This window comes from Cydia pomonella, chromosome 6 (genome assembly GCF_033807575.1).
Source record: "Cydia pomonella isolate Wapato2018A chromosome 6, ilCydPomo1, whole genome shotgun sequence".
In the NCBI taxonomy this organism is placed as follows: domain Eukaryota; kingdom Metazoa; phylum Arthropoda; class Insecta; order Lepidoptera; family Tortricidae; genus Cydia; species Cydia pomonella.
Window position 1 is genome coordinate 9,827,595 of NC_084708.1, and position 23,520 is coordinate 9,851,114.

General features: G+C 39.4%; 1 protein-coding gene across 1 annotated transcript in view; it reads left to right on the top strand.

Annotated features, from left to right (window-relative positions):
* The window catches only part of LOC133518897 (A disintegrin and metalloproteinase with thrombospondin motifs adt-2-like), a 43,768-nt gene extending 20,480 nt beyond the window's left edge, over window positions 1–23,288 (top strand). Inside the window, exons 3-14 of the mRNA XM_061852674.1 lie at window positions 653–824; window positions 3,142–3,459; window positions 4,748–4,956; window positions 5,253–5,444; window positions 7,241–7,369; window positions 8,700–8,820; window positions 9,117–9,260; window positions 12,120–12,246; window positions 13,969–14,138; window positions 15,473–15,596; window positions 16,009–16,184; window positions 22,430–23,288. Of these exons, the coding sequence (XP_061708658.1) occupies window positions 653–824; window positions 3,142–3,459; window positions 4,748–4,956; window positions 5,253–5,444; window positions 7,241–7,369; window positions 8,700–8,820; window positions 9,117–9,260; window positions 12,120–12,246; window positions 13,969–14,138; window positions 15,473–15,596; window positions 16,009–16,184; window positions 22,430–22,678 (2,131 nt within the window). The 3' untranslated portion in view covers window positions 22,679–23,288. The remainder of the gene's footprint in view (window positions 1–652; window positions 825–3,141; window positions 3,460–4,747; window positions 4,957–5,252; window positions 5,445–7,240; window positions 7,370–8,699; window positions 8,821–9,116; window positions 9,261–12,119; window positions 12,247–13,968; window positions 14,139–15,472; window positions 15,597–16,008; window positions 16,185–22,429) is intronic.
* The last annotated feature ends 232 nt before the right edge of the window (window positions 23,289–23,520 follow it).

Consider the following 23,520-nt stretch of genomic DNA (forward strand, 5'->3'; position numbering starts at 1 on the left):
CTAATCATGATGAAAATTGATATCTGAGGTTTCAAAAGACTCCTTATTTTTTGAATAAATTGAAATTATTAGGAATCCGAAATAAAAATTGTAAAAAAATGGCTGCCATTTTGAATTTCTTTATTTTTGGTACGATTTCAAAAAAAGGATAGTTTTGTCTATGTCTATGTCTATAATCTACTCTATACCTGTGTATAAATAGTTTTTGGCGAACCACGAGTTCTCATTCTGAGTCGGGGCGAACTACTATACTACACTATAGTCTACTACTATACTATAGTCTGTCAAGCCATTTAGAAAAAAGCGGCAAATTTAAAAAATGGCAAGCGGCAAATTTTTAACTTTAGAATGCGGCTTCATGGTGCATGCGGATCTGATGTTACAGCAGAAAGATGGCCATAGAAAATTATAACATTTCAATATTTTTTGCGCCACTTTGTACAGTACGGATGTCTACCGTCTCCAATTCTCCCTCAATTGCTCAAAGTTTTACTGGAAGAGATCCCTTAAAGGGATAAGTTCGCCTTGTACTAATAATGAGTGTTTTGTTTTTATTTTTGTACAATAGTTTTTACTATAATTAAGCTATGCAACCCTATCGAGTTTGATTTGGTTGGTTGGAACTATCTGGTTGAAATTATTAACTTTACAGGAGTTTCTCTCTACGCCTGGTCCCGAACCGGCGGCTAGTGGCGCGCGCATTTGGCGTCTGGTCGGAGCGCGGACGCGACGCGCCGCTTTCAGCGTTGGACGCTTCGTGCCATTTTCAGCACGCCGGCGTCGACGCCGTCGCCGCGTTCTCCGCCTGCAAGGATCATGCATTGGTACGTCTGCCGTTTATATATAGTTTAGTATACCGTGTTCAGCGTATGGAAGAGAGCGATCGCGACGCGCCGCTGGCAGCGGTGGACGCCTGGAGCCACTTTTAGCACGCTGGCGTCGATGCCGTCGCCGCTTTCTCCGCTTGCAAGGACCATGCATTGGTACGTCTTACGTGTATATTGATGATGATGATGATGATGATGTCCTCCCAGACGTATCCGTCGACGGCGACATCCTGACAAACAAAAAGGGTCTTAACTATTACGTGCATGGGCGCGGACGTGGCTTGCGAATCCAAATTTTGTTTTGAAAGTCCGGCAACACGAAACACAGTAGAGCTGCCCAGATGCGTTGTATGTGTAATGGTAGGAGGGCTTGGGCTGAGTTTTTCGGAGCTGGCGTTTGGCGTCAAGATCTTCAAGTCGGCTGCAGCAGCTTTGGCAATCCTAGACGAAATTTCAGACTCGAGACGATTGTCACTCCGCAATAGATTACCTAGATACCTAAACGTACCCACTTCGTCCAGTGCTTTGCCCCGTAAATAAGCAGTAGTATCGTCCGCAGATTTCCCTCTTGCAGGTTGTTTGACAATCTGAGTTTTCGATGCACTGATTACTAGGCCAAACTTGCGACATGATTCGTCTAAATTATCCAGATAACTCTGTAGGACTTCCATGCTACCAGCCATAAGACAGACATCATCAGCGTATAGGATTTCTGTGACCGGGACACACTGTAGTTTGCTCTTAGCCCTGAGACGTGAAAGGTCAAAGATACTTTTATCCATGCGAGAGTTCACCGATATCGGGTTGTTGCATTTTTGAAGTGCATCATTCATTACCGCTGAAAAATATATGGCAAAAAGGGACGGAGCCATGACGCAGCCCTGTTTAACGCCGCTTGTGACTGGGAATTGATCTGTGAAAGCGCTTTCGTGCCGTACGCAAGCAGTCATACCCTCGTGAAATTGGCGCACCAAGTTGATAAATTTCACAGAACAACCACACTTTTCTAACACTGCCTACAGAGCCGCTCTAGGCACACGGTCAAAGGCCTTTTCGAGATCCACAAAACATAAATAGAGGTCACGATGTTGCTCAAGACTTTTTTCCTGCATTTTTTTGACGACAAAGATAGCGTCGACCGTACCTCTATTTGCTCGAACACCACACTGGGATTCAGGAAGGAAACTTTCGACAAGTGTGTTAATTTAGCCGCTTATTAATAATATGGGCAAGTATTTTGCCTGCCACAGAGAGCAAGGCAATACCTCTGAATGAGCCACAATCTGAGAGGTCCCCTTTTCCCTTATAGAGCTTGGTGATAGTAGCATCCTTCCAATCCTGTGGTATTATCTCAACATCCCAAATGTAATTTATGAGGTCAAATAGCCTTGACATGATACTCGGTCCTCCATACTTGAAAATCTCCGATGGTAGGCTATCAGACCTCGGTGATTTACCGTTCTTAGACCGTACCGTACCGTTTTTCGTTGGAGAGTAAACGCTATACGCCGTTGTCGGCGGAGGACACCTCGTGTTACTTAATTACTTAGTACCCCCGTGTCTTCGGCCTTGTTTCTTTCTCTGTACAAGTATATCATATTATACTTATAGTAACATAGAAAACATATTAGTGTCTAATATTTGTTAACACTTGTTAATTTGACACTAACATTTCTTTGGTGTGTAACATTTTGTTAATTTTACAACATGTGACATTTGTTGTCACAATGTCTTTCTACGCAGTTTCAAGTCCCTCACTCAATAAAATGTTCTCGATATAAACCCTCTCAACACTCAAATTTTCCAAAGCTCTATAAATATTTTTATTGTCTTATAATAAACTGCCTTTTTATGATGTAAAGTATCTGGTTTAAAAGAAAAATATTTCAAACCCATTTAATTAATTAGGGGTTGTATTAGTTAAATTATGCATCTTAAATAACTCTGAAATATCTTTTCTTGTTTTCTGATATTTCGATTTTCTAAGAATGTTTTCTTTGTAGTGCCTTTCTACAAAGTTTGAAGTCTCTCACTCAATCATTACCGATACAAACTTTTAACCGTTTTTTCATCACTTAAAAAGTGGATGAATATTCAAAAACGCTGAAATTAATTTTATTTTTTGGGAATAGTAAGTTTCAAATTATTTGTTTACGATACTAACTTTAAACCGCTAAGGGATTCATTTTTAAAAGCGCTGATATCACTTTTCCGCTTTTCTAAAGCTGTGTTTTTCCATCAAGTTAAGTTTCTTACTTTTGAGTAACGCCTGAAACTGAAACATTATTTTTCCGATATATATCTCCAATTCCAGCACGGCCTGATCGTCGTAGACAACTCAACATACGAGGTCCGGCCGCTGCCCGCGGGCGCGGGGCGGGCGGCGGACGGCGGGCGCGCCGCGCACATGATCCGCCGCGCGCCGCCGCCGCGCGCGCCGCGCGACGACGCCCGCACGCTGCGTCCGCGCCCGCGCCGCCCCCGCGCGCCCTACCCGCACAAGCCGCCCCCGTCCAGCTACACTATCGAGATCGCCCTGTTCCTGGATGAGGCAGCCTACAAAACTTTCAACCCGTACTTTAATTACAAGGAGACTGAACTGAGGGATATGCTATTGGCGTATATTAATGGAGTAAGTACCGTTTAGCTGGAATATATTAACATTTTGGTTCTGCGTTATTTCTAAATGATAGGGGCGAGAAATCTAAAACAGGTACCTCACGTAAAGCGGATCGGCGCTTTTATTGCTAAATTAATTGCGAATGTCAAAAAATGCAAATAGAATTATTATTTCAACACTCCTGTTTTTCTGTAAGTTGAGATTGGGCACCAGAGCAGGGATCGGAACCGGTTTTTTGGAAAAACTTTGAAATAAACATATATTTCGGTTTATTTTATACTCTAAATATAGGACTCGGTTGTGTTTTAGATAACGACTTCGTATTATTAGATTGCCCAATTAAAAAGGGAATAATTAACAAAGAACGAAAAAATACCGTTTTCGTTCCCATATAAAAAATACCGGTTTCCGATCCCTGCGCCAGAGTAATGGTATAATGTAGCTAGATCTCTAATACCAACTAGATAACCTAGTCTATGAAGTGTAGCAATTCCTATGCCTTATTATCAACACATTACACCTTACACACCTCCATAATAGAATATAAATAGCATAATGTAATCTCGGGTGTAAGCGTTAAACAGGTTACTATACCTAAGCGATATGTGATATCTCTATTGATCCGTGAATTGTCCATGAATTGAATAGGAACAACAGGTAGCGGTTTCTATTACATCTCTGTATGCTAATGCTTGCATTGCATAGATTGGTTTGGTGTAATTTGCTCCATGTTAACATTATCTTACAATATCAATAATACCTAACAGAACGCATACTTATTACATACTATATTTTGGTATACTTATTTAGATATTTCTTCACATGATCAAAATCAACCTGTCACGTATAATCTCTCTGAGATACAAGCGTTGTGAAGATTAATGTTTCTATTTCGAATAGGTAAATAATATATTCAGTAGGTACAATTTCTGTATAACCCACCCCATGTTAAAAGTCATGAGAGTTCAATGGGCATCCTGAAGGTCTGCAAGCTGCCGTAAATTAAACAGTAAGTATGCAACGCGGACTACCTGTGACCTTTAACACATACACATGGTACGTACACCTACACAAAAGGACTGCATGTGGCCTGTGGTAATGTTTTGTAGGAGCTTGGGTTGTGACATATATTTACGTAGTCGCTAATGGCGGAAACGGAATCGAAATATTGTTAGGTAATATTTCGATTCCGTTTCCGAATTTACAACCGCATGCAAACAACTTAACGCAAAGCGCTATAAGGATCAACTTATCTATCGTAATTAGCTTGAAATCAACGCCACATCATTTCCCATTCCAGGTGCAAGCGCTCTACCAGCATTGGTCCCTCGGCACACACATCCAGTTGTCCCTGGTGAGGCTCACGCTGCTCCGGGCGCAGCCAGCGGCACTGTCGCGGCACGCGGAGCGCGGCCGCCTGTTGGACTCCTTCTGCGCGTATCAACGGTCCCTCAACGTTGAGGATGACAATGATCCGGATCATTGGGATATGGCTTTACTTCTGTCAGGGTAAACAAATGTTTTACTAACTACCGTCAACACCGTACAACTTATAAAGGTAAATGTCTGGAGCAGAGTAGCCTACCTACTAACTATAGGTACCTCATTGATTGTTGACTGACATTTAAACAAGTTATAGAGAGCATACTTAGCGCCTTTTACTTACAACTACAATATTTTGTTAAATACTATGTACCTACAAAATATTGGTATGCCATATATGCTATGAAGTTAATCTCAGACGTTCAATTTGGATATATTTTGCATAAGTAAAAAGCTTAAAGACACTCTGAACAAATTTCCAGCTTGGACCTGTACTCCGAAGAAGGCGGTCGGCGCAACGGCGTGACGATGGGCCTGGCGCCGGTCGGCGGCGTGTGCCTGCCCGCGCACGCCTGCGTCGTGGCCGAGTTCGGCGCGGCGGACATGCTGGGCCGGCCCTACCCCTCCGCCGGCTTCACCTCCGTCTACATCCTCGCGCATGAGATTGGACATAAGTCTGTCGCTGTCCCATCTTGTAACTTGATTAGGATGTTCCTTTTAATTGACTGCTACTACTGACTTATATCGAATAGAAACAATATTTTACCTTTCGAAACCGAAGAACAAGTTGTATTATAAGGACTAAGGAGTTACGAGATGGACCTAAGGGATCATTATCGAAGTAGTCTTCTTTCACGATAACTCTTACCTATTACGTCTTATTCCATGCCACAGAATAGAAAATTCGTCAGTGTGACATCTGAGTTTAAAAAGCACTAAACGCTGCATGCCATATTTGAAATAAAGCTCGAAAAAGCGGAAAAGCGTGAGGTTTCCCTAGAGGACATTGACTACGTGACCATAACCTAAGACCCTCCCCTCTCCCCTCTGTGACCAAGCGTGGTATTTTGAACGTGGTATATTATCAGATTGACTAAAAGTTTTTCCCGTCTGGACTGACCTTAATGTAACCCGAACTATAAACACCCACCATAACGCATGATGTGTTCTCTCCCAAAACTGTAGGGGAGCGTGGGGCTAGTTGTAACAAGGGTAAGTTGTAACATGTCCTTCTCATAACTCGATGCATAACGTAAACACCGCCACGCGAGTGCCCCGCAAGGGGTCGAAACTAGAGGATATACACAGGTGCTCTTTTTTGGGCAAGTATCGTAAGAATGCATTTATTTATTTTTTATTTTGACTATTAAAATTAAATTATTTGTTCATTGCTTTTTCATTGTTACAATGTAAATTTATCTGGCTTTCATTTGCTTTTTCTTAATTCTTCTAAAGTTTGTAGTTTTTGAGATATTTCATTAAGTAGACATAATGAGAATATGGGGCGAGTTGTAACATGTTATTCTATTTTTTTCTGCACTCTAATGAGTGTACATGTATTTGTTTATATAATATTATTACAGCTCGTAGCTTGTTCAAGTTATTTGCGGCATTAGTGCGTTCTTTTATTCTTCTTTACCCTAATATAGCCTAGAAAAATGTGATAAGTTATTGTATTGTATTTCTTTAGTATGAGAGACTAATAAACAAGAGAAAAACTGAGAGAGGATGAAAACACCAGAATATGTTTAAGTCGGCGACAAATAAGTTTTTCGAAAAAAGGGTTAGCATTCGAAAAGTAGCCAAAAATTTCGACGGGTGCCATGTCTCATGCCTTGCATATCAATCAATCAATCAATTCTTTATTTCAAGATAACATAAGCATATGGATCCAGTGCATAAATTGCAAGCTATGGGCCGGCATGAAATTGCCAAGGGAGAAAAATATTCGTTTGTGGCCCTAAACTTCAACTCAGATGAAGACTTATTAACACAAAGAAGACTAAGAGATAAGTCAAAAATGCCACGTTCAGTGTCAAGTAAAACATTGTGATATTTTATAAATATCATGTTTATTAACCACGAGAATGAACCACGATGAATAATACAAGACTGTGAACCAATAAAAACGTACTCTTTCTTATAAATGTTGCCAGTATTTTCATTGTTACAACTTGCCCCGAGCCTGTTACAACTAGCCCCAGACATGGGGTAAGTTGTAACAACTCCCATTTTTTCAGAAAGCGCCTTTACAACCTCTCTTGTTCACAATCACAAAAGCATACATATTTTAGGCAAAACAGACCTTTTTCCAAAAACTGTTACTTCTAGCCCCGAGCTCCTCTACTTTAATTGACTATACAGAGCAGTCATAGGCCTCTGAAGTATATTGAGTGAAATTGAACTTTCCATACCCGTATATGTGAAAAAAACTTGCGCTTGCTTGTATAACAGGTGTGTTGTTTTTCAGCCTGGGCATGCACCACGACGGCGCGGGCAACTCGTGTGCGCGCGACGGCTACATCATGTCGCCGTCGCGCGGCACGCACGGCGAAGCCACCTGGTCGCCCTGCAGCGCGCGTGTAGTCGCCGATCTACAGTATGGCTCTCATTATCAACACTTCCATGATCTCCATCCTAGCGTATTCCAGCCTGGGCAATGGGCATGTTCCCCGACGGCGCGGGCAAATGTCGCCGTCGCGTTGCACGCACGACGAGTCCATTGTCTTGGTCCCCGTGCAACGCGGGGGTCCCCGCCGATCTACAGGATAGCCCTCATTATCAACACTACCATTATCACCACCCCAGCGTTTTCCAGCTTAGGCATGCATAACGACGGCGTAAGCAACAGCTGTGGGCGCGATGGCTTCCTGGTCCCCGTGTAGCGCGCGTGAGGTCGCCGATCTACAGTATGGCTTCCATTATCAACACTTGCTACGACTGAATTGGGGCGCCTGGGGATACTTTGGGATGTTCAATGGGAGCAATTCATCGCAAGATTTGGCACCGCGACTAATTTTTATGAAACCGACTATTATTTGACAATCCAACCCAAAAAAGAAACTTGGCTTTATTGGGAATAAAATAGCCCAGGTAAATTATTGACAGATGCAATAAGGTTCTCAATCCTCATTTTTTAAACGCCTTACAAAAAGCATTGGCAATATGACGTAGTTCATTTTGTTAGCACTAAAGTTGGTCGTCGTCAGATTTCATAAACTGCACCTGTTTTAAGTAAGTAAATATTCTTTATTTTGCACCATACGGTTAAAAATACACAGAAAATTAAATACAGTTAAAAGCTAGGTAAGAACAGGCGATCTGTTTTATTATGATTATCTAGTTAATTGTATTGTAGTGTCATTAGATTAGGTATCCAGCTATTTGACTACAAATACTTATTTATTCCGTTTTTAAAACACGAAACGTATTTGCAACATTAATTTGACACGTATATCTACACAAGCTCAACTGTCCGTTCTTTGTCAGCAATTATTAATATTTTCCTGTCTTTCATTCTCCTTATGAGAAAGCTCCCATGCCCCCAATTTCTAAATGATTAATTCGACTATCTATGTGTGTTCAAGAAGGTTTACGGGTTATTAATTTTAACGTTTACCATAGTTACTCTTTAAAGCAAAATTATGTAGGTTATACTGAAAAAGTTCTACCATCAAACCAACCTCGAAATCGCCGCAATAAAAACTGGCTGATGAAACATGGACATATGCGGACAACCAAATCTAAACCAAAAGTATGAAATACTAACAACCAATATTTGTTTTAAATTTCAGGGTTGGCTTCATTGCAAAACTTGTTCAGTATGACCTACATTTTCAGCTTGCAGATTATGGTTAAACGTTAAGAAAATACCCTGTTTAATGGGGGCGTAAGTTGAATTAATGTGGACAAAGTATTTCATCGGGCAGGTGGGCCACGTGTTTGCTGGACGGTCAGGACCCCGACGTAGATGATCTGGAGGACGAGCTGCGCCACGAGCGCTTCGGCGGTGCGCCGGGGCAAGTGTGGGGCGCTAAGAAGCAGTGCGAGGTATATTTGTCATTTACACATTTGGACATTTAAACTGTAATTACAGTAACATTTATCTTTCCTTTGCTACAGCCTTTGAGGCGTGTTATTGTACAGTAACATTTATCTTTCCTTTGCTACAGCCTTTGAGGCGTTCTAGGTACGTGGTACTTGATTAAATTAACGATAAATGCGTCGCATCATTGAGCCGCAGTTCACATGTTCATGGTATTAGCCTGAAACAAAGATACATTCTGTTTTTCTCAAGTCTTGTGTTACTATCAACAATACCGCACAAACCTATTCTTTATTTCCAGGTGTTACTCCGCGACGCAGACGCAGCGCCGACGGCGGCGCTCGACGCCTCGCTGTGCGCGCAGCTGGCGTGCCGCACGCCGCACCGCGCCGGCTTTTACTACGCCGGCCCTGCGCTGCCTGGGACTCCCTGCGGACATCGTATGGTACGCTCTTCGCTCTGACTTGTTATAAATCTAATTGGGGAAACTAAATATGTACTTGTAGGACGTTTTGTGCGACTGAATAATGTACACTACCACTACAAAACAACACCAATGTATTCTAGAATTAAGTATTCTCGCAAATAAAAAAAATCTTTATCTTTAAAGCACTCCGCTACACTTTTGCAGTCAGAAGAGGTGTCCGAAATAAAAAGTTCGCACTTAGAAAAATTCAAATTTAAACCGATAGATTCCGACTCTGATGTAAATTTTTGTAGATCGTTAAAAACGGTGTCGGAATCACCTCCAAGGGTTCCATTGTCAAGGTACCACATATTTAATTATATAGAATTTAGATTTTTAATTATAGGATGGATGGAAAGGCTGAAAATGGCTGGTGCTAGGGTGTCACCCTGTTAACAACCAACTGAGGAGGCCAAAAGATTTGGTTTGTACATACATACGTTTGGTAGGTGAGCTGTAACACTGCCACAGAGAATTGTATGTTTCGGAGATTTTTTCCTTGATGTGGGTCAGCAGGGTGCCTCGGTCCACGGAATTGAAGGCTTTTGTTACATCTACCTTCACCAGCACATCGCCCGCCCGACGCTCCAAGTACTTAATTTTTCAACAATAACACGGCAGGCTATTTTCGATGTCAGGCGGCGAAAAGTGGATCCAACAGCGATTGGACGTATACCACCGTCTTTTTTGTAGGGCGTATGGACTGGCACCATAGAGGATGTCGATAACGTCCGCGGGTACTTCACCATCCAGCATAAGGTTTACGCGTTCCGTTGCAGTCACTACTTAACAAATCCTTAGGTATTGCTATTGCGGCGTAAGGCCAGCTAGGCCGCTAGCCGAGCCATTCGGGAACGACACGGAGGCTCCAAGGACGTCTTCCACTCTAGCCTTAAGCGGTAAATCATTGAATTGAGGAGGGTCGGGCAAGACGAAGCCGGCTGCTGGAGGTGGATGTTTATTAGCAAGGGATGAAAAAGTGTCTGTAACTCTATTTAATCAAATTTTATCAACGCGTCATGACATAATCGTAGTGTAACCAGTAATCAAATTATTTACTACTCAGTGCATGTGTACTTACGACATTATTTAATGTATTTTTAGTGCTCCGATGCATTCTTGTTCAGGTTCGTATATTTAAATAATAAAAATAACGCTTAACAAACCAATAAACTTGTTACTTATGATGTAAAATTATGGTTTAAGGCTGAGAAATATTCCAGTCACAAAGTAGTCGCAATGTTACGACACCGTGTAAACATGTGTCGACGCGTGACCAAAAGTAGTGACAAAACAAAGTATTACAAAATGGCCCCTTGTATTCATTTGTTTCCAGATATTCTCAAAGTTTATATTGTGCATGGCTGAGTCAAAATCAAATTCTGGTCAGTTTGTTTTATTTAACCGAAGAAAAAATAATAATAATAAAGAAACTGGTAGTTTGCGGTATTCCATTGACATTACATTTTTTGATAAACAGTTGATCGAGGAATGTTGGCGCTATGAATATTATATGTGTAATTTCTGTCTAAAAAATAATTTAGATTAGAATACGTACACTTAGAATTAGAATTAGAAATTTATCCACCACCAAGTGCTAAAAAATGCATTAGAGCAGTATGTAACGTACCAACGTTACATACTGCTCTAATGCATTTTTTTGGGGAAATGAAGTTTTTCTTAATATCTTTTGCGTTTTCCCATAAAAGAAGACCGTATCTGATAGCTGAGGCTCCGTAACCGTGATAGGACCGTACAGTAAGAACGGTAGCTTTATTGACAATAGTGGCTAATCTCCCAAGGACATAGACAAAGCGATTAATTTAACAACATTTTTCCTGTATTTGTGGTGTCCAAGAGCAATTTTTATCTAATATGATGCCTAAAAATGAAATTTGTTCCATTTCAATAATGTCTTTTCCTTTAAATGTTACACCCAGATCAATTCTTCCTTTTTGATTATAAAACTGTATATATTTCGTTTTAGACAGGTTAAGTTGCAAATTATTATTTTCCATCCATAATATAATGTCATTAATCGTATTGTCAGCATTATATAATTGAGTATGATCACATGGTAACTTCAGATATGTCATCAGCGAAGAGTAAACAATGGTGGCTTGTAGCCGAATGCAGGTCGTTAATATACACTGTCTTGGGGGACACCTCTTTTGTTTTTCATAATATTAGATCTAGCAGAACATACCATTCCTCTGTAGACTAAGTTTGTATTTTTTATGATCGTAGTCATTTTTTGTACAATATAAAAGTAGTACTTATTTGACGTATTTATTTAGGTGAAACAAATTCAAACTTTCAAAAAAACAGCGTTCACACATCTTAACCACCGGCAACGCACTTACAACCTCTCTGGTGACCGTGATCAGAATCAGGCAATTTGTCTGCTGGTTTGCCTCAAATTTGTTATGGAAATCATTCCTTAAGGGGGTTGAAAAGGGGGGTGGAATTAATGAATTGCCTGATACGAGTAATTGAATCTCAAATCCGTATGTATGGTATGGTATGGTGTGGTAAATTATTGTATGGTATGATTAAGTGTGGTACTGTATGATATTATAATAATCTGATATGAAATTATATGAATTGGATCCATTTGTGCCAATTACTAACATGTGATTGTCACAGTAAGTGATATCATAAGCTTCCTAAATTTTTAACTCCACGTAGACGAAGTACATAAGTAATACTCGTACATAATGTTATAGATGGAGGATGTATTCAGGTAATTTCGATAACATCTGACATTTAGCTATTCCCAAATAATATAACCGGAATGGTTATATTATTTGGGAAGCTAAAATCTCCGTTTCCTTCCAGTGGTGTCAGGGAGGTGAATGTGTATCGTCAGGCGGTGCAGAAATCACAACGAAAGCTCCCACCGTGGCATCCAGTACCTCGAGCTACAACGGGAGCAACGCTAATAGGCCCACCACAGCGTCCACAGGTGCGTACCTACACATTTTTTGAAGGCGTTACGATTATATGTATATACCTTTTAGACGTTATATGTACCTTTAAACGATCAAATGTTGTATATTTATATATTTCGGGGATCTCGGAAACGGCTCTAACGATTTTGATAAAATGTGCTATATGAGGGTTTTAAATACCAAAGTTGCTAAAAAGTTGCGTCCTTTTAGTAAATTTTAAATACCAGAAGTAAGGTCCGACCGAGATCTCGGTCTCGGTCTCGGTCTCGGCATTCTCGGCCAAAAATCGAGCCGAGATCTCGGTCTCGGCTCTCGGCTAGGCAATAAGTTATCATTGGTGAATTTGAATTTTCCGCGCACGAGCACCGGGATCTAAGCCACCCGTTGGTTGCATCGCCCGATTGGTGTAACGTTTTGTGATTTTGATTGGTTTTGTACCCACATTTTAAGCCAATTACTTACCAAATATTAAGTGTTGGGATCGGATAGGCGCGGTTGCAAGTAAAGACTTGTTCATTTCATTTGGGTCTTTTCGTTTGTGGTTGTTGTGAATAAATGAGTGTATATTGTGCCCGGGATGTAACTAAGATTAACTTTTTGTGAGTGGAAGATGACTCTGGATATTTTGATACTAAAGATATTTGTGTTAACGGGAAAAAACAAAGCAGTAGGTAAGTACAAAACGACACCTTTAGCGGATTTTTTGGGTTACAAATGTTACAATATATAACTCTTTATTTTGATTGTTATTATTGTACCTCTTTTTGTGCACATCCATAGTAAAAAAAACCACCCAAGTGCGTGTCGGACCACGCATAATGGAAGGTTCCGTACCTTCACACAATACAAAAAAGCCGTAGAAGCAAAAGAGCGTATGTTAGTGGCACTTTCGTCGTTTTAATAAGATCATTTTTTTATAACTCTTAAATGGCTTAACCGACCATATTCTAAATGATTTTCCTGAAAAATTATTTGCTTATGAAGCTTTATTAGTTAGATATTTTGAAAATGGTTTTGCTCTCCCGGTTCAAAAGTTAGAGGAGATCACACTATTTCCAAAAATATTTACTTAATAAAAAAACATTTTTAGCAATCTTTATGTACTTTTAAAGACCTATCTAATAATGAGCCACATGAATTATTTTTAACTTTTAGTTAGATTTGTATGGAGTATATATTTGAAAATATATTTAACAATTTTTTTTCTAAACTAATAAGTAACTTACATAATACATTTAGACCTACGTTCCAAATTTGTTTATAAAATATATTGTATACTTTATGAGTAAAATGGCTGTGACATACGCACAGACCGACGGAACCCTAAAACTACTATTTAATAGCGCTACGAATTGATTACCTATGATAACTTTTTGCTGATAAATCGTCGAATTTCGATTCTAAAAACATTTTTAGTGCAAAATTCGTGTCTTTTTTTTCTATTTTATAAATTCTCGGTCTCGGTCTCGGTCTCGGCCGAGAATCCCATTAAATCTCGGTCTTGGTCTCGGTCTCGGCCGAGACAAAAAAATCGTTCTCGGTCGGACCTTAACCAGAAGTTATTTAATTTCTTAGGTACCTATCTGACTTCTGCAGATTTTGGCGAGAACGTATGTGTATATGTATAAGAGTAATTACCGGTTCCTTGAGATTTCAATTACTTATTTACGTTTTTTCTGTTGGTTACAAAAACGTTCATTTCTAATTTAATCATATAACTTATCTTTGGAGCGTAGCAGGAACCAGCAATGGAGGCAGTGTTGGCGGTTGGGGCGCCTGGCAGGAGGGCGCGTGCCGCTCAGGCTGTACGCTGCGCTCTCGTGGCTTCCGCGAGCGTCGCCGCGCCTGCGCCTCCGGGAGCTGCGACGGCGTCGGGTATGACGTCGTTATATGTGACGACTCCAAGGTGAGAGCATCCATAGAGTAGAGCAAAGAGTACTGCGGCCTACAGTTGGCAGTTGCGATGGCTTCAGATACGTTATCTGTGATAACTTGAAGGTCATCGTGAGCCTAGGAACTAATGGTGCAGGTGGTAGGGGTGGGAGAATACGGTGTCGCTCAGGCTGCGAGCTGCGCTCGCATTACTAACTGTTAAAGTTAAAGTTACTGTTAAAGTTGTTTGACAAGGAAATGTTTCCACAATTGACTGTACACAAAATATAACAAAGGAGTTGACAATGCAACTAGACCAGGACCGTGCAACTAGCCTGGATCTATCCCAGGTATACCAGCAGCCTTTACAAGGTAGGTACCTATAAAGGCTAAGACTATTTATTATGTTCAATTTGCTGCTTAGCAATGAAAATATTGCAGCCCACATTGACCAGAGTTGTTCATTTTTCATTGAATCCAATTTTGCTACACTTCTATATGTGTGGTTCTTAATAAGCCCCTGCCTGTTGAAGTAAATATTTGGTTAATGTCCTATTACTATCGGAAATTGGACATAAGGAAATACTTATTCAGTCAAATAGGTACGAATAATTACCACTCAATCGAAAGTCAAATGGCCTGTTACAAGTTCATTAGCTAATACGACTACACGGGCGTACAGGCTGTACCTATATAGGTAATATGTACAACAACAATGACATCGAGGCGTACGCTCATGTGGACGACCAAGGTACGCAAACATGACTTTACATTTAGTTTTAATGTTTTTTTGCGTAAGCCGTTTAAATTGTTTATTTCATTGAGTCACAATCACCAAATCCTATAATACATAGGTATATGACGATTATGACGTACCTGGGTACCTACCTATAAAATCTACTTTAAACCAAATTATGACGTGTGAATAAATCGCTAGTGGACAATATTTTATAAATGTACGTCATCGGTAAATCGTCTGCGTATTACTAAGATACAATAAGAATTATCGTACGATTTGCGGTTAACAGTGTAATTGGTATGTACTTATACTCAGTAAACCTACTCAACAACAAATTTCATGAGTATTTCCTAAAGTAGATCGATATAAGGAAGAGGTTTACCGTCTATTTACACACACATAACTCTAATTTTAAAATGTAATTTCTCAGAGGGGCAGGGGCAGCTACATGAAGCAGCTTGTACGTTTACGCTCCTTGTATGTGCTTACATCGCCCAACAGCCTTAAAAATATAATCGTCGGTCACCACGGACCCTAATAATATCAAACCCCTAAAGGCCTTATTTAAAAATTGCAATAATATAAATAAATATTATTCGTTTTGGTAATTAGTTGTGTGGTATGTGCAGGTCTGCGGTAAGAAGACGCGGGTGACGGCAAGCGAGCTGGCTGCCCGCAAGTGCTCGGAGTACGCGGCGGTGCTGCACAGCCTGGATTCGCGCGGCGGCGGCCTGCAGGCACCCCACGACCCCAGTAAGAACTTTTCTAGAGTGACTGCACTTATAAACTAAATTCACGTTGGGTAAGAGGAACATACTGAACATTTGCTCGGGACAGGAGCAGGAGGAACAGCATGAGAATTCCCTATGTTTCTCTTGTCCCAACTTTCTCTTACCATATCTTACCTTACCTACTTGTATTTTAATATGCTGAAAAACCAGTGAAAAACCTCTTAACTTAAATTCAACTCCAGTCTACGTGTATCTAAAGTGGTGCCCATTTTTTAAAGCTACAAGATACAGTTTTACAAGTCCAAATGAGGTTTGTAAAACTTCAAAAATTCATCTGAAGGTGTATCATCCTGAGTCAAGGTAAATTTAGAAAACTTGTTTCTTTAATACATCCTTAGGGATCAAGTAGGTAATTAATGCGTATTACATCGCAGCTCGCATGTGGATGGGGTGCGCGGTGTTCTGCCGGCGGGCGGCGGGCGGCGGCTTCTACGCACCGCGAGTCGAGCTCAACGACAAGGGCCTGGACCCGTACTTCCCCGACGGCACGTGGTGCCACCACGACGGCTCGCAGGATTACTACTGTCTGCAGCACCACTGCTTGCCAGAGGTGAGTCTAACAATACAAACTGTTCTGGGCGTTGTAGCCTTGCGACATTCGGTCCTTCCATACAACGTGACGTGGCGTACGCAGCGTATGGCGTCAAGTGGAAGCTAAAGCCTACCTTTATGGATATGATTAGTAGGTATTACCGTATTCATCATCATTCGCGTGTAATCATTATCCAATTTACTTGAAATGAAACTACCGCAGCATGTATATTCTTTCATATGTATTTATCACTCTATCAACATTCATTTAGTTAGGTACCCACGACTTTTCTAAGTATTGCGATACCTAGGGATTAGTTTGTATATATATTTATAAATATAACAATGGCCTAAAACCGCGCAACTTTTGCATAATTTATCTTTACTTGTTTGTCATGGTAAATCTCTAGTTTTGTAGCAAATACCTGCTAAGCTGCTACCTAATTCACAAATCATTTTGTTCTAACTGTGATCCCGTTTCCAGTATAACGTGGCCTCGCAATTACTAACATCTATAATATATGCTCTGATATCGATATCACTGGTGGAACCTTGAAAAAAGACAGTCTTCTTTCATCGCACTATTGCGGCAAACACCTTATGCGTCACCTCACGTGCTCTCTTCAATCAAGCCGGGCTATTGAACACAATTTACTGCCCGAGATAAAATCACTATTGTGTTAGGCGATGTAATAGTAAACTAATGTAAGTAGTTATCAGCTCTGGAGTTTGCTACGACCGGCTAGAATAGCTATACTGTTTTCTCATTAGCAAATGCATAAATATATAGCTACGGGCGAATCAATACAAACACACACATAACAATACACATAACAAACAGGTCAGCCAAACACCTTAATTCACAAATTTCGGGCATCTTTCTCTTTTACTCCAATTAAAGCGTATCTAGAGTGATAGAGTGATATTGCTCGAAATTGACGAACTTTGATTTTCGCGGTTATATGTAGCTCAGAGCTATCAGGGATATCGATATGAACTTCTCCTAGCATATACATACCTATATTTCAGTTTACATGTAACGCCTGAGCAAGGCAATGTTAGTAATGCGCGAGTTTAGGCTGCCCTGTGCCCTTTAATTTTTCCAGTGGGACGACGAGTTTCTGGAGATTCTCACAAGTTTAATGTTAGAGGTCTAAATGAATACGTCCAAAGAGTTCAAAAATGTTTAAATACATAATTATTGGAGAGCCTATTTTTTCCAGTTTGCGTTCTATCCTAATATATTTGTGTGTTACCTATTATGTTGAAGATAGAGGCGTTAGAGGCTTATCAGCAACAAAGCCAAACCAACATCGAGCACCATCAGTCTCCGCGTTGTTTGTCCGTCAGGTTGCCGTGCGTCATCCTTTATGATATTTGCCGTGAGCTTACTAAATTGTGCACTAATTTGTCATGACTTATCTTGGACGTTTCAAAATTTGCCGTATTTTTTTCAGCCGTCAGTTATCCTGACGTAGGACGTGGCTGTTTACTTTGATAATGTGATTTATAACTAAACATATCCGATTCAACAATGACAATATTATCATTAGAGGTGCTTGCGGCTTCCTACGCTGCAGTGAGATCATACTGGCTGAAGACAAGTAAATAATAAACACTGATAATGTTTTTTTGTTTCTGTTGTAAATGACAAATGAAACTTAACTATTAGTCGATGTCGATTAAATTATGACGTAACCGTAAGACATAATAGGTTTATGTAATTTTAAAATATTATAATCGCTTTTACAACAAATTCCACTGAATATTTTTCGATGTAATTTCAATTATTGTCAGAATAAATAAATAATTAAATATTATGGCACATTATTATACAAATTATCTAAGTTCCACAGTAAGCTCAATAAGGCTTGTGTTGTGAGTACTTAGACAACGATATATATAAAATATAAGTACTTAAATACATAGAAAACACCGTGCTCATCACACTAATAAATGCCCTTACTAGGATTCGAACTATCGGCTTCATAGCTGAGCTGACTAGAGTCACTATGTCAGGTGTCAGATTATTAATAATAATAAATCAAAGAGGTTTGCAAATAAATAATAAATAGGAACGTCTCTTCATTTCTTTTCATTTCCATGAGTAACATTTATTATTAATGAATTTAATGATTAAGTACTCTTAATCGCTTGCTATCGATATCCTTAAGCAATTTAATTCGATATTTAATTAATCACTATATAGCACTGCTGCTGCATTAATATGGTGGATTATATTTTACATCACAATACAAGACTATTTTATTAAACTCTTTTAGTTAGCTTAATAGAGTATATATATAATGTGGAATTCAGAGAACCATAAAAATTTGCCTGTGGGTTCGCTTTGTTAAGTCATCTACAACAATGATAATGAAGACAACTTTGTATGAAGATTGCAGTTTATATCATTCTTTAGTCTCTAATCCGTTGTAAGTAGGTACTTAAATATAAAACCGTTGCGTGATTTATATGTGCATGTGTAAAAGGTTCGTATGTAGGACTGCAGGTAGTAGCTACGATTAAAAGCGGAAGTGTGCAAGGGCATCTCAGGATCATGTTTATTGTGGTTTCATCAAGGCTCGTCACAGATTACTACATGCGGCCGGTGAATGTGACGGCAGCGGCAATTACTCGGAAACCAATAATACAGCTTAGACTAAGCTTAGCTGTTAGTTACATATAGCTGTCTGTCATTCTCATTAAGGTTCTCCGTCTTGTACATTTGAAAATTATTCGCTAGTTGCCAATAAAATAAAAAGGAACCAGTCGCTATAATGTTTAGATCTTGACAACTTAGTAGAGTTAGAATTACTAGTTTAGATCTATTTTAAATTTAATACAACTTTTAAAACTTTAGGGGACCGAGTTTCCCCTAGAACCAAGTCTCCCCAGTCTCCAGTAAACAATTTGAGAGAGATCCCGTAGATGCAGATATCTAATAAACATTTCATGAGCGATAAAATAGAAAGTACTTACGAAGTAGATAACTATCATACGACGGGGCGGCAGCTTCCTTACCTACCTCTACCTGAAATTGTAGAAGTCGATACCAACTTTTCTCGACAGAAAATATTTAATACCTAGATAATTATTGTGGTTGTATATGTTATACTTTAATCATTATTGTATGTAATTTAGATTATTCATCTGCTGTACCATGTCTAAAGTTGTCACTGTTGTTAGGCTTAAGTAGCAGTGGCCTTCCACATCATCACACTCTACCTAAACCGAAGAAAAACTCATAATGCACTGCAATAATAGTGAATATCAGTTTTATTTTTAACATATAAATGTTTTTTTTTTAGGTTTTATACGTTTAAAAGTAAGTTAAGATAACGCGGACTGTCTTAGTGACTAAATACAATTGTTAGTGATTCTGTAAAAAGTTAAATAAAATTCTTAATTATAGTACAAATCACTTTGTCGCGTTCATTCAGCCCAATTTCCTTAAGTTGGAGCTGCAGGTTGCTATCCCGGCGGCATTCCCACATTATTCTCCTCAAATCTTCTCGTTTTCCTGCAGAACAGAAGGGCATCTTTGAGTTCGATATCCTCTAGTTCCTTTTCTGTCAGCGTGTAAATTAAGATTAATGTAAATATTTAGATTTAGATTAGCTTCTCGTGACGCTCTTATGTTACCCACTAATTCAGTTATTGCTTTGCAATATTAAATTTATTGCCAAAGCACTAATACAGGAAAATAAAGGGATTGAGTGCTATAAGAGTTAGGCGGTTTGGTAATACGAGGCAATAAGATACCTACTTTGGAACAATTATTTATTTTATCTAAAAATGCTTGAATACAAATTAAATACCTAGGTGATGATGATGATGATTATACTCCTGACCGATTTTGTCCAGAGCGACTGTGTACTCTAGTGTAGATATTTTTAATTACCGTTAACCGAGTGTAGCTGTTCCACCCTCTGGTGCGCCTGTAGGTCGCTCGCGTACCTTATTTTCCTGCTAAATTTCCGAGCGCATTTCGGGTACGTCAACACACCTACATAATTTTAGGAATTTGAGATTGGCGGCTGAGCCCTAAGCCCATCTCACTTTCTCTCCAGTTTACTGCGAAGTTCAGTTTCAAAATCGCTAACTCGATCATGCACGTGGCGTCGCCATTCGAGCCGCTGCGCTGCCTTCCGCTCTCAGTCAGAGGGCGCTAGTTTGTATTTTCATAATTATGTATTTTCAGAACGTCCTTATATCGTAAGTACTGGCCACCGCTTTTACTCTTACCATCTTAGAGCATTTAATCAACGGAAGTTGGCTTTGAGAGCTACCCTTCTGTCGAAAACCTCAGCCAAAAAAGGTCATACTCACGTCATACTTATTGTATGGATTGACGTTTATCTGACATGTCTATTTGTACGTTACGCAAAAATCGGCAGACTGTTTTGTACTCGAAAAGTGGCAATTTTCCATCGTCAATGGGTAGCGGTTCTGGCGACAGATTGGTGCAATGGTGTCATGGAGCACCTGGTTTTGTACCCTTGTGTACCCTTCAACGGCCAAGTCACACAACATTAAATATAATACTAAAGAAATCGCAGTAAGGAACCTTAGACTTGGCACGACTTTGTCTAGATTTCATTACTTTTTAGAGATGAACAAGCAGCTCCATCGAAAATTGGCTAGTTTTTTACAGAATGTTTTTGGTGGGATTTCACTTCTTTTTGTAGAAACGTGGGCTTATTGATTTATTTTATTAGATTTTCTTATTTGACACAGTTTTTTTCTTTTTAGGAGTAGTTTTTTTATTATTATTTTGTTTTCTAATCAGGGTCATCAGTTACTCCAGATCTTCGATTATCCTAGTTTTTATAGTTTTCCCTTTATGTGGCCATTAAACCCTAACTCTGTACCAAATTTCAGCTCTCTGAGTTTATGGGAAGTACTAGTTCTATTTTGATGATCATGAGTGAGTGAGTGTCATAAATGCGAAACTTTGCTTTCGCTTAACTTCGGAACTTAATGACCTACAGACTTGAAATTTTAAGCTTACTGGATGACGAAAATTTCTGCGTTCTGGTCTTATCCAGAGGTTCTCAAATAGGGGCCTGCAAATGCGGCGAAATGGTTCCAGTAAAGGATGGTACGGCAGTGTTTGCTTCGAGCTTGACTTGGCGGGGGCACTACCGTGCCCCCAGATTAAACAATCTTATAAGGCTTTTCTATATTTAACGGTGGGCAAGTGAACTATATCTATCGAAGTAAAGTTTTGGTTGTAGGAAGCAAGGAGCCGGCGAAGCGGCTCACGAAACCCGGCGTTAGTGCGGCAAGGGCTCTCGGCAAATAATCTGTACGCACGTGTCTCACGACGGTTCGCGTTTCTAGGAACCACATATTTATTATATATATACATCGTGTTTTTTTAGGGTTCCGTACCCAAAGGGTCAAATGGGACCGTATTACTGAGACTCCGCCGTCCGTCCGTCCGTCTGTCACCAGGCTGTATCTCATGAACCGTGATAGTTAGCCAGTTGAAATTTCTACAGATTATGTATTTCTGTTGCCGCTATAACAACAAATACTAAAAACAGAATAAAATAAATATTTCTTTCCAATCTCGAGGTTCTCATCCAATCACCGAAGTTAAGCAACGTCGGGCGGGGTCAGTACTTGGATGGGTGACCGTTTTTATAGATAATGGTACGAAACCCTTCCTGTGCGAGTCCTACTCGTAATTGGCTGGTTTTTTTTCCCGTTAATTTCAAGGGAGCATTCCTGAGCTTAAATTAAGTAACTTTCTCAAAGACACCGGTATTCTAATTAACTCCATTTCGGAGATATTCAATAATTTATCTTTATCTTATAAAGCCCTTACGAGCGTATACACTTGCCTTAGGGCTTGTTTACATATTGATTAGTGTTTAGTACAAGTTTATACATTTACTACTAAACATAAGTACCTACTATCTGACGATTGATGTTTGAAATGACGTTGATAAGTCACAGTTGTCAATTGTTTGATTGAATTAAATGTAATGATCGTGTTACAACAAATTGTAACACGATGTTTTATAAAAATCTAAATCAAAAAAATGATAAAAAAAATTGATTGGCATCTTTGATAGTTGATCGAAAGTCCAAACAGCTCATTTTAGGCGATATTTCTTCATTATGCATATATTTACGTTTTTTGTTTAGTCACCTATTGTTTAAGATTCAACTTATGACAAACACTTAATACAAATACAAATACAAATACAAAATTCTTTATTTCCTTAAAAAACTTGTTTTCGATATTAACAGAACTTCAAGATGAATGCACAGTTTCACATCTGGGAGCTTCCAAGCGAAGATGTCGGCGGGGCGTTTAACGCGCGGGCGCGCAGCACCCCTGAGGACCCAGCGCTGGAGAGCTACTTATCCTTGAACGATGACGGTGTGCCCATCACGCGCTCCGCTTTCCCCCCGCAACTTCCAGATGAGCCTGAATACCACTGGGAAGTCACGGACTACGTAGATCTGCCAACAAACAATGACACGCTAAAGTCATGATACTGACATCGCCTCGCACGCTTGAAAGGACCCTGATACTATAACTAATTGGCCTGCCCGTTATTTTGTATTGATAAGCCCCGATATCTTGCCCAAGTAAGAATAAGTTAGTTTTCGATTGCGATGGGTTAAGTACCTCATTTAGATAATTAGTGTATTTTTATCATAATTTACTAGTAATATAAACTTCTATTACTTATACGATTAGCAATGAAATGTGAGTTTGCATTTATTAGTTTTAAAATTTGCAGTATTAGTAGGTAAATTAATGTATTCACTAATATTATTTTTAAATAAGTAGGTATTTTTACTCGAATGCTAGTCCCTTCACTTACCATATAAAATATTATTTATTGTACTTAAAAAAGTATTGCTAATGTGTATGACAAAATTATGTGTTTTTGTTTTTGTTTTTAATATCGACCTAACCCGAGTCTCTTGAAGAGTCAAATATTTGTGAAGTTCAAAGTACCATTCATAAAGACAACCAAAAACCTCTTAATGGTCACTTGGCATATGTATAAAAGAAGATTAAAGGATATTACTACTCCATTGTACAGGTATTATGGTTCGTTAAATAAATCGTTACCAGACATAGATACGTAAGCGATGGTATTGTTTCATTTTTTGTTTCTGTCTTTATAAATAAACGTCAAAGTCGTGTACCTTTGTCCCCTACTTACTACGAATAACGATGACTCGGTAGAAAAGAAGCCAGTTGCTTTAAAGTTAGGATAGTGACGGTAGAAGCTAAAGTGAGGTAGTTTATTGGCGACGCCGCACTAGCCATACATGATGCCAGAATTAGCTTACACATGATAATGAGTGCTGCTAACGACTCG